We start from the raw sequence: 19,151 nt of genomic DNA on the forward strand, positions 1-19,151 counted from the left end.
GGCACAATGTACTGTATTAATTTAACATAATTTTCCATATTTATTTCTTACAGGTGTTTAACCTGTATTTAGAATTTTGCACTTCATTGAGTTGTGTTTTAGGGTTAACGGAAATGTCCGTAAAATTACTGGACAATGTCAAGGTAATGAGCTGCCAGTACTTTTTCCGTTATTTTACAGATTTATTTTTTATGGTGTATACAATGGCTAACATCCAGTAGACTGCACAATATTGGGAACAGGGAGTGATTTCGGACACTGATTTTCCTTCTGCAAAAAGAAAGGGCTTTGCAAGGTGACCATATACATTAGGAATGTGTGTGCGCCTTACAGACAGACCTGCTGGAGCTCCGCACTCCGATCTACTGTAGCATGCTGCTTTTAAGAGGATGTGTTTAAGTAACAACTGCTGTAATTTAACATCACTTAAGGGCAGATCTGAATACCCTGGAATGACTTCATTCACATTGTTAATTTACAGATTAAACGCTAAGAGAATTGTAGGTGAATGGCTGTATTTACCACGCCTCACAGGACGCCTACATACACTTTCCCATGATGTTTGGTGGAGTTTCAGATGGAGAGACTAATGCTTTCACACTGTACTAGGACATAAAACTAAATGACCCCACATCTGTTGAGTAGCAGCCTTCATTTACTCAAATTTCAGTCCCATTCTTAAAACTACACTAATGACATTGCATTATATAACATGTTGAATTGATCATACCAAAGGACTTTTTGAAATAATGTTACTATATTACTCTTCCAAATCTGCAGTCTGCTTCTCTTTCTTACTTACTATTTGTGCAGTATGTATAAGTATGCATGTATTAGTATTTATAAGCCATCACTGTATAAGTGTATTTATTTATATATAAATATGTGTAGTTGTAACCATCTCTTAGCTCTTTATCATGCTTGAAGAAAAATTTGGTCTCTATTTTCACAATCTCGTCTTGTTCTCGTGATCCCAATCTCGTGTCCCGTCTCGTGAGCTAACTGTCTCATCACACCCCTATAAAATAGCTGTGAATTCCTACATAGTCAACGTCTAGCTAGCGTAATTTGTCTCCAGATGTCACTTGTTTTGACCATGTGTCTATATTTTTTTGACACATGCTTTCCTCTCTCCTGAGCAAGATGAGTTTCTGATGGTAACACACCTCATTTTCAGCCTCAGTGCTGATGGCCGTGTGCCCAGTCTGTGTCTTGTTGAGCTGAAAGGATGGAGAGAAAGTGAATGGGTGTCAGAGGGAGTGAGAAACAGAAAGAAAGAAGCTTCTGGGCCTGGTGGATGAAGCTTTCAGTAGCTAAATGAGTAGGCACATTGATACATATGGCTCATTTAAAGGAATAGTTCACTAAAAATCAGCTTCACGTTGTTCCAAACCCGTGTTACTTCATTTATTCCATGAAACAGCACTTCCTGTCTGTGTCCGGCCCCACTGCAGCACTGTGAGAATAGAGTGTTATCTTTCTCCTCCAGCTCCTCTAGGAAATGTCTTCCCTTACGTCAAGTTCAAAGAAAGCCATTAAAGAGAATCACAGGTGGCTTTACAGCAGTGTCTCTCTCACACACAGCCCCATCTGGAATCATTGTTGTCCTGTAGTAACCGCATCTGAGACCAGGTGCTGGTGCTTTTAGTGGTACGGTTGTGGGAAAAGCTTTTTGCATGTAGTCAACCAGAAGTCACCAGAAGTGACAGTGTCAGCTAGGCACTTCCTGATTTTGCCATGTTAGATGCATTCCTGGGTCAACATATTTTGTTTATCCTGGAACAACATTCCAGTCAACCAATCTACAGGAATTATTATTTGATGAATAGAATGCTCAAAAGAACAGCATTTATTTGAAATAGATTCTTTTGTAACATTTTAAATGTTATGGTAGTGTATAATGTTACAAAAGCATTCTATTTCAGATAAATGATGTTTTGAACTTTTTATTAATCAAATAATCCTGAAAATGACACATAGCTGTTGTCAACATTGATAATAATAATAATAATAATAATAATAATAATAATAATAATAATAATAATAATAATAATAATAATGATAATAATATGTGTTTCTTGAGCAGCAAATCAGCATATTAGAATGATTTCTGAAGGATCATGTGACACTGAAGACTGGAGTAATGATATATATTCAAATAGAAAACAGTTATTTTAAATTGTAATAATATTTCACAATATTACTGTTTTTTTGTTGTTGTTGTTGTATTTTTAATCATAAATGCAGCCTTGGTGAGCATAAGAGACTTATTTTAAAAACATATATATATATATATATATATATATATATATATATATATATATATATATATATATATATATATATATATATATATATATATATATATATATATATAATATATATATATATATATATATATATATAATATATATGTATGTAGGCATATATGTTATATATATATATATATAATATATATGTATGTATGCATATATGTATTGGGTGTGTAAGATGTATTTGAGTTAATTGAGTTAATTATTTTGTTAATAATATTTATTTAAAATAGCTGATTTGTATTGTAATATATTTTAAAATGTAAAATTTATTCCTGTGATTAAAGCTGAATTTTCAACATCATTACTCCAGTCTTCAGTGTCACATGATCCTTCAGAAATCATTCTAATATACTGATTTGCTGCTCAAAAAACATTTCTGATTATTATGAATGTTGAAAACAGTTGTGCTGCTTAATATTTCCTCTTACCATTATACTTGAAAGAAACAAACAAACAGGCAAACAACCAAAAATATATACATTTTTTATATATATATATATATATATATATATATATATATATATATATATATATATATATATATATATATATATATAATATATAAAGATGAAAAATACTGAGATAAATTTCTTTAGTGATATAGATATATATAGATATAGATGGAGCTCTTGACACCTGATCACCTGTTGCTTCCCTCCTTCCTCCTAATCAATTAAGTAATGAGGGCTCTGCATGGATCGGTGTGTTTGCGCTGCTGTCTGGGGTCCATGTCCTGCGCTGTCTACTCTTACCCGCCCCACCTCTTCCTCTCATTGGGGTGAGAGGCTGTATTGTGTTGTGTGTGGATTGGTCGTCTGAATGGGCCTGAGTGCCTTTCCCAGGGGCTTAGTGTCTCGGCGAGGGGGCTGTGTATACAGTTACGCAGGCCATGGAAGATGTGTGCCCTGCTTCGGGGGCTCGGCCTTTGTGCCAGTCTGAGAGAGTGAGATGAGCCATTTGAAAGGCTGGCAGTGTTTGGGGTGATGGGATTGGGTAATTCGTAACCCCATCTGCTTCAAAAGACTGTGGAAGGTTAGCCAGCCCTCCCCATGATTCCTGCATCCCCAGCCACAACGTTCCATAACAATAACCCATATCCCAGAAGGCCTGCATTGTTCTGAAACAATTGCGCAACAGCAGAGCCTGGCCGCATTGTTTGGGCCGTATGTATACGTATGTATTTTTGGAGTAAACAAGGGAGCGTCAGTAGGGGAGTGTGTTATTTATGTTGTGTGCCAAGAATCTTTCTGTCAGTGTTTCTCAGTCTTATTCAGTTTAGCCTCCTGTAGTCCTGTGAATAAAAGCTCACGGGTCCCCGTCTCGTTCTCCTCTCACATTAGCTCAGATTGAGACATTTTCCTGTCTGGTCTTTTGCATTCTCTCTTTTTTTCTGTTCAGTCTGCTCAAACCAATCATTATTTGGTTAATACTGTTAATATTGATACCAGTACAGCCAAGGCTTGACATTAAAGGGATAGTTCAACCAAAAATGAAAATTTGATGTTTATCTGCTTACCCCCAGTGCATCCAAGATGTAGGTGACTTTTTTTTTCAGTCGAACGCAAATTATGATTTTTAACTGCAACCGCTGCCGTCTGTCAGTCAAATAATAGCAGTAGATGGGAACTTCAACTATAAGAGTGAATAAAACTTGCTTAGACAAATCAAAATTAAAACCTGCAGCTCATGACGACACATTAATGTCCTAAGACACAAAACGATCGGTTTGTGCGAGAAACCGAACATTATTTATATAATTTTTACCTCTAATACACCACTATGTCCAACTTCGTTCAGCTTCCTGTTAGTGAGGTCAAAAAACGCATTGTGATGACGGAAGTGATGTCTCGCCCATATACTTCAATGAGCGCGAGACATCACTTCCGTCGTCAGAGCGCGATCAAAAGTAAGTAAAAAGTAAGTGAGTAAAATTATGTGCAATATGCACAATTCTATGCCGAAATTCGAGCCCTGTAACACCAACAATATTCATCAGGAGCGAATGAAACTAGTGAGTGATGGGAGGCGGGTTTGTGTGTCAACTTTCTGTCGGAGAGATGAGAGAGAGAGAAAGAGCAGCTGGTCTTGTGTATCTATTATGCAGAAAATTGGAGTATTGGAAGCTTTCCAGATATTTCTGAATCGATTTGATATGTATCAAAATCACTATTTTTGACAACACTACATTGCACTTAGTTTGAATTGAATTGACTTGAAATGTATATATTATATATACATTTCAACCCACCAAAGTGGCTAGTAGGAGTGACTGTATTACACGCCACTGCTGAAATCCACTGGTTGGCGGGTGTTAATGTCAAGCCCTGAGTACAGATCAAAGTCCCTTTAAGACAAGTAATTTCACTTTATGCATCTTTGAAATGCCTCTTGGGCATGCAAGTGCATCTCTTTGAATGTGGAAACATCACATTCTCCAAAGCTGTTTGTCAAGCTTTCAAATCAATTTCATTTTTGAAATCACCAATGAAATCTGACAACAATTGTCTCATAAATTTAGTTTCTAAACGCTCGAATCATGACCAAAAATGATATTTTTATCAAGCTAATGCATGTGTAGTCGTAAGTGCGCGTCTCTATAGGAAGCTCACGTCTGACTGTTTCTATAGGAACCGGAGCTTCTAACGGCCGCTGCAGTGATGCGGTGACTTTACCAATCGACAATTGGCTCTTATTTTGAAAGCGGGACTTATTCCGCCATATTGCACGTTGCACTTTCTCCCATTCAAAACAATACGAGTGACACGTCTTGTGTTATTCTATAGTCTTTGGTACAGATACTTCTGTTAAATGGAAAGTTAAATTTCTTTGAGCTGTTTAACATGAAAAATTCATTATTAACATAACAGACTATCAAACTTTATAGAGCATGATTTAGTATTATTACAACAAAAACTACAATAATTTTATTTTTAATAATAATAGTGATATTTAATTATTTATTGCTCGAGTCATAAAGAAGATACATATTTTAATACTGCACTGCTCTGTCTGTGTGAATCTAGTGTTCAGATGAGTGGATGGAGAAATAGTTCCTCTCCTACACAACTATTTGCACGGATCTTCCAACTTCCAACATCAGTAACAGTCAGAAGTATTGATATGTCAAGATTGTATGGCTGCAGAAGATTTGGCATATAGCAAACATGTCATATGGACTACATTTATGGTGCTGTTCTGCTGATTTTTGGTCCTTTTGGACCTTGAAAGTTTTTTCAGAAATTCTCCTTTTGTTTTCCACAAAATCAAGAGAAACTTCATACAGTCTTAGAACAACATGCGGGTGAGTAAATAAGGACAGAAATGTAATTTTTTGGGTGAACAATTTTTATATTAGTTCCTTTTAAATCCCTGGTTTTCAAACTGAGCTGTACACATACAGTAAGCAGGCGACGGACTGCAGTCTGTATATATCTGTATGTGTAGATTGTGATGGTATGCAGCATCTGTTAAAGACACACAGATCTCAGACTGGGGCTCCTGCCCAGCGCATTGATTGTTTATGGCTAATTAGATTAGGCTAATCACATTAAGTTGGTGCCGAGGCTCGTCCTGACGGAGGAATAGAAATGAGACCGTGTCATTGTTGGCACATAGCCGTCAATGTCACACTTTCCCGTGGAGTTTCATTCCGGTGAGGTCTGCACATAAAGCATCTTTGTCCACATGAAATAAACCCTCAAGCATTGCTTTGCATTTTGGATCATAAAGACATAATGTAGACTGGTAAAAATGTTACAGAATTGAGATAATATAATAGAGCCAATTTAGATGCAGTACAGGTATAGACTCATGTTTACTGTGGCGTTATTTTCCTGAACTAGTTTGTCTATAAATCCAGATGGTGTCTTATATTACTGCACTTTAAGGGGATCTTTCATATACAGTCATTTCTTCTATATACAGTAGTTCTGATCCATTACATGTATTTTTACAGCAGCTGAAGTTTGCTAAGCTCCTCCCCCTTAGTTACTGTTGCTCACTCACACAAACTTTACAGAATGAAGACAGTTGGGAGTTTGTTGTCCAAATGTCAGAAAACACTGGCCAGCACCAGTGCCAGCTGAACTCCGACCTCCTCTCTGTGCTGCCCCGTCAGCATCACAATATATGCGACACGTGGCATATCAAATCCCTGCCAAGCTAGACTGGCAGTCGTAGGGGAGTGCCACCTACATGGTGCTTAAATCTGCTGAAAATGCTGGGAAATTCAGTTGCACACCAGTGAGCTTTTTTGGAGAACAAACATTTATTTATTTAAAATATTTCTTTTTTTACTTAAATTTATTTTTCAATTATGTTGAGCATCGCATCCAGTTTTTTTTTTCTGAAATTATTCATCCTATACAACCCTATATGTTCCATCTAAAACAATTTATGCATTTTATTTTATGTGATCCTTTGACTGTACCAGTGTTTTTTCAGTATCATTGATATATACTGTAGTTTTTATTAATATTTTGAATATTTTTTTCTTTTATATTTTCTGTTTTCATTTTAATTTTAGTTAAAGTTTTAGTAATTTTGTTAACCCTGAACTGTATTGCTATTTTTAAGACATGTATGGCTATTGTATATTTTTCAGTTTTAGTTATTTTAGTACATCAAGTTAAACTTAATGAAAATTTGAAATATTGCCTTGGCAACTAGCTGAAATAAAATAAGTTTTAATTAAATTAAATTAAATTAAATTAAATTAAATTAAATTAAATTAAATTAAATTAAATTAAATTAAATTTAATTAAATTTAATTTAATTTAATTTAATTTAATTTAATTTAATTTTAATTTACTTTATTTTATTTTTATTATTTATTTAATTTAATTTTTTGTTTGTTTGTTTTATTTTATTTAGTGTTTGTTTTGTTTTTGTTTTGCTTTGTTTTATTTTATTTATTTTAGTTTTGTTTTAGATTAGTTCATTTTATTTTATTTCAATTAACAAAATGGTTTTAGTTTACTATAATAACCCTGAACTGTACTGCTATTTTTTTATTCATGTTTGACTATTGTTTACTTTTCAGGGTGTTTTCACATCTACGGAATGCTTGTTTTGTTCCAAAACAGGGACTAAATTTGTTACAATGTTGCATTTTCTTCTTGGTTCGGTTCGCTTTCACATGGCAACATTTCAAAGCGTACAAAAATGCGTTCAGGCAAGTCACATGCGAGTACAACTGTCCTCTTATTGGTCAGAGTTTTCGCTGCGTCATCCATCAAAATAATGATTGACAAGCTAGCTCAATGAGCTTATTGTGGCTTTATTTGTAACTGTCGAGACACACACAAACACTTTATAAATGCAGCCGTCTGTCCCGCAGTTAAATTATATACTCCGTTCATATTTGCTGCGGCAAATTCAAACCCGCGCTCTTTCTCTCTCTCCTTCTCTGGATTTCCCAGCGCTGTCTAGTAGGCGACCTGTTGTCCGTGTGTCTGTCAAAAGAGAGACCATTTGAATTTTATAATGAAGCAGAGCGGGAATTGAGGCTTCGTCAGGACAGCATTCTCGCACAGAGAAGTGTAATTTCACACCAGAGGCGCTCGTTGGTTTTCAGATATGGTAAATAATGTGCTCACTCACCGAATCAGACATTACTGATTTTTATATTAACTGGGTCGGATTGCTTTCACATCTCAAGCGAACCGCTCCATAGTTTGTTTGAAAGCGTACCGAGACCACCTCTTCAAGCAGGTCTCGGTACGCTTGTTTGGTCCGCTTTTGGTGCGCACCCGAGTGCGATTGCTGCTTTCACACCTGCCCAAACGAACCGCATCAAAGGGGCAAACGAACTCTGGTACGATTCAACCGAACTAAATGAGGCAGGTGTGAAAGCACCCTTAGTAGATCAGCCTTGGCAACTAGCTGAAAAGAAGCTGAAATTAAAGCTGAAAGTTTTAATTTAATTTAATTTAATTTAATTTAATTGGTAACACTTTACAATAAGGTTCAATTTTAATTTTATTAGTCTAGTTAATTTTATTTCAATGAACTAAACGGTTTTAGTTAACTATAATAACCCTGAACTGTACTACTATTTTTGAGTTGTTTTTTTTTCTCAGTCATGTAATCTTGTACAGCATTGTTTTTTTACAGCTCATTATCAACAAATTAATTTATTTAACCCTCTTGCTCAAATCTATTGCTTAACACTTAAACATTAAATTTAGGCAGGAAAAAGAAACGTCAGACATCATTATGTATAATGAAAACATGAAGGGCTAAAACAGGGGGTCCGTTCAGGGGAGCGCAGCCCATCTGAGCCTGTCAGAACCAAATGTGCAGTTCCAGCTTACATAACACACCTGCAACGGCTCAAATCCTGTCCATGTCTCTTGTTTTTGGATGGCCCTTCTCTCCCCCCTCGCTCCTACTGAGGGTGAAGCGCGGGGGGCCTCAGTCATACCTAAACGCAGCTGCACCATTCCCAAATAAGGTTCTCTGTTTCATCGAGATGGTCTGGGTTAAATTTTCAAAAGAACAAAGCGTTCTCGACATTTTGTTTTTCCTAAGATAAGCTGCTTCTCTCGGACATGCGCACACAAAGAAGAAAATAAATATACATGTAATTGACTAAGATAAGATTTTTTTATTTTTTTTTTTTATATGTCTATAATATTCCTCGTTTCTTTCCCACTGCAGCCTGAAGAGTTTGAAGCAGTCCACTCCCACACCTTCCGGCTGAAGACGTTCAAGAAGGGGAAGCACTGCGGCGTGTGCAAGCAGACTGTAAACAATGAGGGTCTCATCTGCAGAGGTCAGTCCAGGGGAGGGTGGACCGCCTGTGGGGTGTCTTGCACTAGGGACATCTGTCCATCCCAGCATCTGATGAGAGCTAATGGAAAAAGGTCAAGATGTTTGTGAGGGTGGCAGCTGCTCCCAGTGACCAGTCGGTCAGTTCCTCTAATGAAACGTAATCATTAACCTGATTAGGCCAGTGAGGGACAGTGTGTGGCGCTACACGCAGGGCTTCTACCACAGAAGGCCTGTTGGCCACTGGAGATGACATCATCGCCTGTGTGACTTCAGGCGCAGAACAGAGTGAAAGAGCCACACGAGTTTCCCATTAAGACAGGATGGTTGGGGCGGATATTCACCTGTTTTGAGTCCTGCTGTGGTGAAGATTCAGCCAGAATGGAATGTCAGCCTCCATCATGGGAAATCTAGAAGTTAAAGCCTGGTTTATGCTTGACGTTTTTGCACTAACACCAGGGTCAGTCATCATTAGGGCCGTTTCTAGAGGGGACGTGATCAGAAGTGCAAATATCGTTCATTTTTTCTTAATTTTTGTCAGTGTGCACAAAAGTATTTAGTCTTCCACAGACAGACTGGCAGTTTTAAACCTTGTTTCTTTACATAGCCACTAGGGGTGTAAAGACATATCGCATGATATCGCGATATCGTATGATAATTTGCGATGCAAAAATGTTACGATATGAATCGTAGAGTGATGGCGATACTTTTACGATATGGCGTAAGTCTAATCTTATTGGTTGAGCTGCCGCCGTGACCTACTCTGCAACATGGAAGTAGCAGTGTCTCAATCAGCTCTCTAGTTCAGTAAGTGTTTCGCGCACACATTGAATCTTGCAAGCAGGTTTAAACGTTTCTCGTGTCAGTTTCTTGCTTGGTCGCGTGAGAAAAGTCGTGCCACAGCAACAACTGCTCACAGAAAAGCAAAAGATGCTTGCGATGCTTTGCTTTAAGAAGTTCTGTAGGGCCGTTCACATATCGCGTCTTTTCCGAGTGCAAGTCAGTTATTTCAAATGTAGCCCTGCGGCAGGTGCGCTCACAAGGGAAGCAACGCGGTCGTAACGCGCATGCGATGCATTTTCCAGACGCTGATGTTTTCCAGAGATGAAAAATTCTCAACTTTTCAGAATGCCACAAGCAGACCGCAGGCCATGTGACAAGAACCAACCGATCAGCTATGGCCTTTCCGTAACAAAACATCAAAAACTCAGCCGAATAGCTGATCATAGCTGTACAAGGTAGGGATGCTCATTTCTGTTAAATTTCTCGACCGACAACCGACGCTTGTTATCCGATTATTAACTGTTAACTGATACGATTATAATATTGTATAGCCTATATGATGATAATATGGCATATATAGGCTATGACATTAAATACAAAATACAATTGACGAGTGTCTGTGTCTTCCACGGGTTTATTTTAACATGCAAACAGCAGCATAGAACAGATAAACAACTGAACCTGGATTCACATTATCAAATTGTCACGCACCTGCAGCGTTTCTGACAACAGAAAAAAATAAAAGGCATAAAATAAATAGGCCTACACTAAATATTTTTCACTTAAATGTTTAACAAATTAAGATGACAAAACAAAAACACGGTGAATCCATTGAAGCTTTGAACAACCGGTATTTTAGACATTTTTTTCCGTCAAATAAAAATAGCAGGCCTACCTCGAGGATTGTTATTGTTATGACCACGGACGGTGCAAGTGTGAATACCGAACGCGTCTTTCCGCGCTCACGGGCAAAGGAGTTTCTTTGAAAGGCTTGCGCACGAGACTGAGCGGAATGCGGGAAATGAAGTATAATGGCCCTAAATTGTAATGGACTGGAGCGCCTGACCCTTTCTATCGAAATGGTCAGTACTTCTTTTCGCTCGCTTCATTTTGCTTGTTGCTTAGCGAAATATGTCTGGCACGTGTGAAACGCGTTAACAAATTAGTTAACAAATAAGCATATATGTATATATAGCATATTTTTCTTTAACCATGCAGCAAACAGCAAAAAAAAAAGTTTAACTGATAGTATTAATCGGTTAAAATTCTTACTTTCGGTTAACGGTTAAACGGTCAATGTGAGCATCCCTAGTACAAGGTGTTTTTATATCTAGTAATAAAGCTAATGCAAGGACTAGAAATCATTTTATCCTTTGCTGAAACTTCCTGATCCTCTTGACGAGCGCGGTTCATGGTTGCATTGCAACGACCGACGCCACGGGAGAGCAAGCGCTTTGGAAAGGAGGAGCAGCGGTGCGGCTGTGCCTTACACACGTTTTTTTAGATGCGATATGTGAACGGTCCCTAAGGATTCTTAATTCTAAGTTCATGTTAATTTAATAGCTAATGTTTTTTTTAAATGAATCTTATTTGAATTTCAGTTTCATTTTGTTCAAAATATCGTTATGCGTATCTTGAACTCCGTATCGGGATACGTACCGTATCGTGAGCTGAGCGTATCGTTACACCCCTAATAGCCACTGTTGAACCTCTCAGTGCAGACCACTTTCTTCTGCTGAATAGTTTGAGTAAGGCTTATATAGGGTCAACAGTAATGATAAAAAGTGTTCAGGCTTGTAACTATGAAGGCAGTATTTGTCTGGTTGGCCGGGGTTCTGGCAAACCAGGTCTCCATTTCTCCACTTCACCGCTTTATTATCATCTGTTACATAAAACCGAGTAGTGCCAGCAGAAACTCAAGTATCAAGAAAGGGATTTGCTGTTAAACTTTCGTTAGAGTTGTCTGATGCTCAGGGGCTGCAGAAACATTCAGATTCAACTCCAGAACAAGTCCTGCTCAAAACATGGCATGTTTTAGGTTCAATACACATTAAAGTTTAAATTTAAAATAATTTGAAAATAAAAAGAAACTACTTCTTGGTGCTGTACTGTAACCATCTACAAAGGGAGAATGAATAGTTGTATCTGAAGTGGTAGCCTTTTAAAGGGGATATATTATGAAAATCTGACTTTTTTCGTATTTAAGCGCTATAATTGGGTCCCCGGTGCATCTACCAACCCAGAAAACATGAAAAAGGACAACCCAGTAACTTTGTTTTGGCAAGCCTTTTGCTGCAAGCATGTGAAAAAACGAGCCGCTCAGATTTTGCTCCCCTTGTCACATAGGAAGGGGATCTTATAATATTACCGCTTCTTAATCTGCACCTTTCCTCCCATGGTGCTGCCATTTTGTTTTCGCAAGCAACAACGCTGTACCAGTTCTAACACTATGGCAAAAGTTCGAGGAAAGCATGCTAACTGTTCTGTCATTGGCTGCACAGACGAGCACTGAACACTATTTAGAGTGTCATTAGCTTGGATAGCCTGCAAGTTGACCCTGGCAAGCTTGATTGCTAAAAAAGTAGCATTTCTATCCGAGCGATATTTTGGAAAAAAAAAAAAAAAAATTGGATCATTCACAGCATTTGATAGGAATCATAAATGTTAGCCTGGTGTGTATTATGGCTGGTATTATAGTGGGCGTTCATAAAGGTTTTGCACAAAAGATGAACATGACGGCACACACTAGTCGATGAGTTGAATCAACTCCACAGCAACTACATAAATTTATCCACTAACCATTCAGAAACGTCCAGTTTCATTCTAAAAGTTGAAGCTGACAGAGAGCAGCAGCTCATTTGCATTTAAAGAGACACACACAAAAACAGTGTGTTTTTGCTCACACTCAAACAGGGGCAAATTTGACAATCTATAATAAATGATCTACGGGGTATTTTGAGCTGAAACTTCATATATTACATCTTGTGCAAAGAGTCATAATAGGTCCCATTTAATACATTTTTCAAATTCATTTATTTAAATATATTTTATTATATATTTATTTATTCCTAATACAAATATTTATAATATCTAATTGAATTATTATGAAATAAATACTATTTCTTAATCTTCTCTGGCATTTTCTGTAGTTGAGTGATTGAATGCTCTATAGTGCTGTCCACTATATTGTGATTTTTGTATTTTTGTGTTTCTTGACTGTGACGGTTGATTCATTTACTTCCAGTCAATGTATCCATTTCATCCACAGCTGTTGCTTAAAAAATCCATAGTTATTTAAACAATCAAGTCATCATGGGGATTTATTAGCCTTAAGCGATGTCTGTATCAAAGTTGATTGTTGTGTTTTCTGTATTCATATACAGTGTACATCTGCAGTCTGTGTTATACTCAAAGCCTTTAGCACTTGATGTTTTGATTGTTCAGATGATCTTGGTTAATGATTTCCATTCAGTATGATAGATCTGTCATTGTCACGTGTCTCTGGGGAGTTTGTCCCATCTAAGTAGGATTGAGTCATTGAGTTAGAGACGGTTATTAGCTGATTGTGTGAGCTGTTAAATAGCTGCTTTCTCCAGTCCATGTCCATCACAACACAAAGGGGAGAGTCCTTCTTAGTGAACTTTGATGGCTATGGGCTTTGAGATGGAAAGGACAGGACTGGACAGAGATTTATGGTCCACTTTGTGGATGGATTGGCAAATGGTTGATGCCTTGAATTGCCGTCAAGTGACGGCACTGAACTATGAAGTGATGCAATGCAGCAACTTTACATGCATTAGTGATATACTAGTTGATTTCTGATTTCTCTGATTTCACTGATTTCTCATTTTTAATGGACCTTCATTATGATGAACCAGCTGTTTTCAGCTGATGACTGAACAGAACTTCACTAAACATTACTTGTAGCACGCCTCCCATCCAATAATGGCAATAAGTTTTATGCTTTATTAATTTTTATATGGAACAAAGTGTAAGCTTTCAATTCTATCGATTTTATAATGAAATTCAAACAATACATTTCATACATTTCTCTTAATTGTTGCGTGACAAATCACTGTTGCCACCTCAGTTCAAGCAGCATGTGAAATGATCATCTCTTCCTCTTTACTACTAGTTATAGCAGGAAATAAACACGAATGAACATCAGAAGGTATGTTGCATACAATCGCTCAATCAGTGTTTCAAGTGGTGAAATACTTCAATAAAACCGCTTGTAAACAATGTCACAAAACATTACATTTATCTCAGAAAAGACATTAAATTTTCATAGCTTGTTAGTGTTACAGAGCCCCATGTTTGTCTTCCCCTGTGACCTAGTTTCCCCGTTCTGTTGATTAGTTCATTTGATCCACCTGTGTCTTGTTAATCATCCCATCACCTTGTTTAGCTCCCTTTGTTAGTCATCTGTATTTATACCCTGTGTTCCCATTCACTCCTTGTCCGTTCTCGTTGTTGTCTGATGCTAATTTGGTGTACTCTGCCTTTGTTAATATTAAAGTCTTATATGTTTGTGGAAATCTGTTATCTGCCTCATCTCTACACCAGCAGCCTTAACAGAAGAACGGACCAATACAGTTTTTGCGGCGATTTTCTTTTTGTTTGTTTTTTCCCCTTTCTCCGTCACCATGGACCCTGCCGTTGCCCTTTTGTGCCTGGAGCAGAGGGACCGCTCCCTGGAATCACACACCCTGAATTTTTTGTAGTTGGCGTGCCTCACACACTATCCAGACCGCTCGCTCTGCGTGTTCTACATCTCCAGCCTTAGTGAGCGGTCCCGGGCACGCCTCCCAGGGAGTGGTCCTCAGAAGGACTTCGCCGCACTCGTGGAGTGGGTGCTGGTAAACAACAACTCTCCGTTTACCATCTGCCCCGCGGAGGATGACTTCGCCGCCAGCCCCACTCCACTGCCAGAAGCCAGTCAGTCACCATCGACGAACGTCACAACGGAGATGTTTCACGAGCCCACCGCAGACCGAGGAGGCCAGCCCACCGCAATGGATGAGCCAGGACCGAGGAAAGGATCGGACCGTACCATCGCCCCGGAGCCAACCTCACAGCAAGGTTCTGACCAGGTGCGTGAGCCGGTAACATCATCTGACGTCGTGGGAGTGCTTGTGGAGCTCGAGGGCTGGGAGGAAAGCTCCGCCCACAACACCACCACAATGGAAACTATGACTGACACTGGCAAATATGCTGAGGAACTGAAAGACATTTTTACAGTTGATTTAATTGATTTTTTCGGAGAGGTGACTTCCCATTCCCCTGATTCTCCTGTTTTTAATGATTCTCCTGAGCCTCCAGAGGACCAATCTCCAGTGTTCTCCAGATCTCCGTCTCCTGAGTTCCCTGTCTGCCCACCCAGCCTCCCTCTCCCGCCTCCTCCGTCACCCAGTCTCACAGCCAGTTCCTCAGCCCCACCATCACCTCTGCCCTTCAGCTACTCGACATCTCCCACATGCCAGGTGGGGATGTCGAGCATCTTCAGGTCCTCCACTACATCCACTCAAGAGGATCCCCTGCCTCCACTTCCAGCCTCCACGCCCCCTGCTCCACCTCGGCCCGTCGACACTTCGGCGTCACCCTGGCTCCTCCCTCCCTCGGCTCCACCGGACACCATCGGCCATACGGCTTCTCCGGGCTCCCTCGTCTTTCCGGCTCCGCCTTGGTCAGTCGTCCACCTGCCTGCACCTACGGCTCCGCCTGGCTCCTCCTTCCCTCCAGCTCCGCCTACATCCTCGGTCCCACCGGCTCAGCCTCTACCCTCTGGATGTCCGCCTCCTCCTCGGACGCTCGTCGCCATGGCTCCTCCTCGGTCTCCAGGACCATTGGCTGCGCGTGGGCTCGTCGGCTCTTCAGTTACACCTGGGTCTCCAGCTGCATCTCCGTTGGTCGTCCCCAGGGTGTCGTCTGCCCCCAAGCCGACTCCACCATGGCTCCTCCCACCTGCGACTCTACCCTGGGGCCTCGTCCTGGCTGGCTTCTGGGGTAACATCTGGCTCCTCCTGCTCCTGGCTTCCCCCTGGCTCCTCCCACCCTCCAGTCCCCCTTGGACTGTCTTTGTTGTTTTCTATGGACTCTTTTCTTTTTTGTTTGTACTCCGCCCTCCTCCAGAACCCCCTCCCTCCCTCCTCTGGACTCTTACGGCGCGAGGACGCGCCTATTCGGGAGGGGGCGAACTGTTACAGAGCCCCATGTTTGTCTTCCCCTGTGACCTAGTTTCCCCGTTCTGTTGATTAGTTCATTTGATCCACCTGTGTCTTGTTAATCATCCCATCACCTTGTTTAGCTCCCTTTGTTAGTCATCTGTATTTATACCCTGTGTTCCCATTCACTCCTTGTCCGTTCTCGTTGTTGTCTGATGCTAGTTTGGTGTACTCTGCCTTTGTTAATATTAAAGTCTTATATGTTTGTGGAAATCTGTTATCTGCCTCATCTCTACACCACCAGCCTTAACAGTTAGTTAGCTTGAAAAAATAACTATAGAGAGGAGCATTTTTGCCAAATATATGCATTATATTACATATTCACTAGATTTTTACTTAACCTGTTGTCTTCATTATTTAATGTGTTTGTCTGAATCTGTCATGAAAACAAGTTTTATTACAGTCATTGTTTAATTTTTATATTTCAACAACAAATTGGAATAGAAACAATGATTATATCATTATAAAGTTATAAATAATAAAATGTGCAATTTAAATGTTTATATGCAGTGTTGATTATTAAATAAATGTGATTAATTGATTTATTAAATAAACTTCATTTTTGGTTTTGGTTTTCTTCTAAATGAAAACTTTTGGTGCATCACTAATATGTACAGAATGTGCATGTATTTTACTTGTCAGTGTGAATATCTCTTTAAAAGGCAGCAAATACTTCACTAATCCTTAAAGTCTATGTACTAGTCTATGTGAGTATAAACTGATCGTTTGGGCTTATTGGCTTGACATGATCTTTTAGTAGATCATTGTAATTGCAATTGCTTCCATCTGAGCTTATATATATATATATATATATATATATATATATATATATATATATATATATATATATATTATATGAATTGTTTCTGTTTGAGTAAACTTTGTTTGAAATAAACCATACCTGCACTTAAAAGCCTTACGAAGATAAGCATCCTGCCATGATGCTCATAAACGAATGTAGTTTTACCGCAGCCAGCTGTGTCCCATCTAATCGTAAATAAAGCGTTTATTCCGCAGCCCTGATCACAGTCGAGCTCTTGACATGAGAACAGCAGGTCAGACTGAATTCAGCTGCAAAATGAATATGGGTTGTTGTCATTTTTAGTGCTTGAATTAATTGCAGACATGTGGATTAGGTTTTTAAAGGCTTTCTTGTGATCAGAGATGGCACTTCAAATAAGTGCCATTTATGAGTTATCTGCTGTTTGTAACCAAAGGACATCTATCTATTTTGCTATGGAAAAAATATGCCCTATTTCTCCATAGCAAAATCATTAAAATGTTATGTAATATTAGGGGCGTTTCCTCTGAGGAAGAAAAAAAGGCAGTGTCTCCACAAAAAAAACAAAAAACGTGATAATCGATAAAATAATCAATATTAGAAAAATAAAATGCAATGCAAATATTACAAAATGTGGCATTAAAAGGTGTAAAAGTCACTTGTTTTTATAAAATATACTGTCCAACAGCTGTTGCCTCCCCTGAGCCCATTGACTTTAAACGGATCCCCTAAAACTTGGGTTGCTGGGTTTAGTGAGGGGTAACTGAAAATAATTGTAGGAAAGTCGTGAGAGGAGGCAATGCCTCCATCATACTATGATTGGATATGATCGGTTATGATTAAAGGTGAAATTAAATTACATCTTCGTGTCCATTTTGGAAAAAATGTGAGAATGCGTACAAACACTAACTTGATGAAATTTATACGTAGTTTTAATAAATAGAACATCACATCAGGGGCGTTTCCTCCGAGGAGGCAAGGGAGGCAGTGCCTCATCAAAAAAAAAATAGGATGAGAAAATAATCCATATTACATATAAAACACAAATATTACAAATTATGACATTAAAAAGAGTGCAAGTCACGCGTATTTCTTAAGGAACACTGCCCAACAGCGACACCCGTAGGTAAAGTTACAGAGAGGAGTCATGCCTCCCTTTCCTCTCATAGGAATCTATAGAAAATTATCAGAACCCCGGCGTGCGGTGGGTTTTGTGGGGGGTAATTGAGATTTGAGAATGAATGGGGGAAAGTCACGTGAGAGGAGGCAATGTCTCCATCGTGCTATGATTGGATGTAATTGTTTATGATTGGATATGATTGGTTTGTGCGATAAATCCCGCCTCTCGTTGACGCGCGCGTAGGTTTGACTGAACAAATAATGGCGTCAATCGGAAGACTAATCAAAAAGTAAGTAAACAGATCACCCAGATAGATATCACCGCTTTATGTCACGTCAAAATCAAACTTGAAATGGACTGAAAGCATGATGACTGCGGGGTTTTTTAGTACAATCAGCTTGGTGAAATTAAAAATGCAATTCGTGTCTGTGACAGACTGTGTTAATGGAGCATGACTGATGATCCAAAATATTCTAGGTTGACAATTAAAAAGAAAAACCGCAATAAACAAATAAAATATATTGTTTAAATTATTATTGCCTTGATTGAATGTAGAAATGCTTAAAACACTTGATGCTTGATGAGACTGACTTGGTTTTGATAGAACATTACATTGTTAATGTAAAATTACAAAATAGAATTGTCTTTGGTTTCTTTTTTTCTTTTTTGATGTACTGTAAAGTAATGTCCATTTAACAAGGAAGATGTGTCAACTTTAAGAGTAATGCACATGAATTTACAATGATTCATTAAAAAAAAAAAAAAAAAAAAAAAATGTGCCTCCTCATTTCAGAACACCACTGCACGCCACTGCATCACATAGTGTAAAAATACAAAATAGAATTGTATTTGGTCTTTTTTTATGTATATATACATAAAAATATACATATACATGTATAAAATTGAGGACTTTGCCTCATTTTAAAAAACCACTGCACAACACAGTCTTTGGGTCCTCATGCTTGTGAGTCACTAGACAAGGAAGGAAGTGAAACTAGTCTGAGTTTTGTCCTTTAGTTTTTAGTCTGAATGGACAAATTAAAAGCCAAATAAAATCATCATGATCTTCAAAATAATGTTAGCTGTGTTCACTCTTCATAGTATGTCCTGCAGTCGTAGTTTGGCAAAGTGGAGCAGAAACTCACTGGACAGAGAAG

At 38.6% G+C, this 19,151-nt stretch overlaps 1 protein-coding gene across 5 annotated transcripts in view; it reads left to right on the plus strand.

Annotated features, from left to right (window-relative positions):
- Window positions 1-19,151, plus strand: part of tns1b (tensin 1b) — a 293,434-nt gene that overhangs the window by 98,489 nt on the left and 175,794 nt on the right. For all 5 annotated transcript variants that reach the window (XM_067408603.1, XM_067408600.1, XM_067408602.1 and 2 more), the window contains exon 2: window positions 8,976-9,090. In XM_067408603.1, the coding sequence (XP_067264704.1) occupies window positions 8,976-9,090 (115 nt within the window). The remainder of the gene's footprint in view (window positions 1-8,975; window positions 9,091-19,151) is intronic.

The sequence above is a fragment of the Chanodichthys erythropterus genome, chromosome 14, assembly GCF_024489055.1.
Source record: "Chanodichthys erythropterus isolate Z2021 chromosome 14, ASM2448905v1, whole genome shotgun sequence".
Classification (NCBI taxonomy): domain Eukaryota; kingdom Metazoa; phylum Chordata; class Actinopteri; order Cypriniformes; family Xenocyprididae; genus Chanodichthys; species Chanodichthys erythropterus.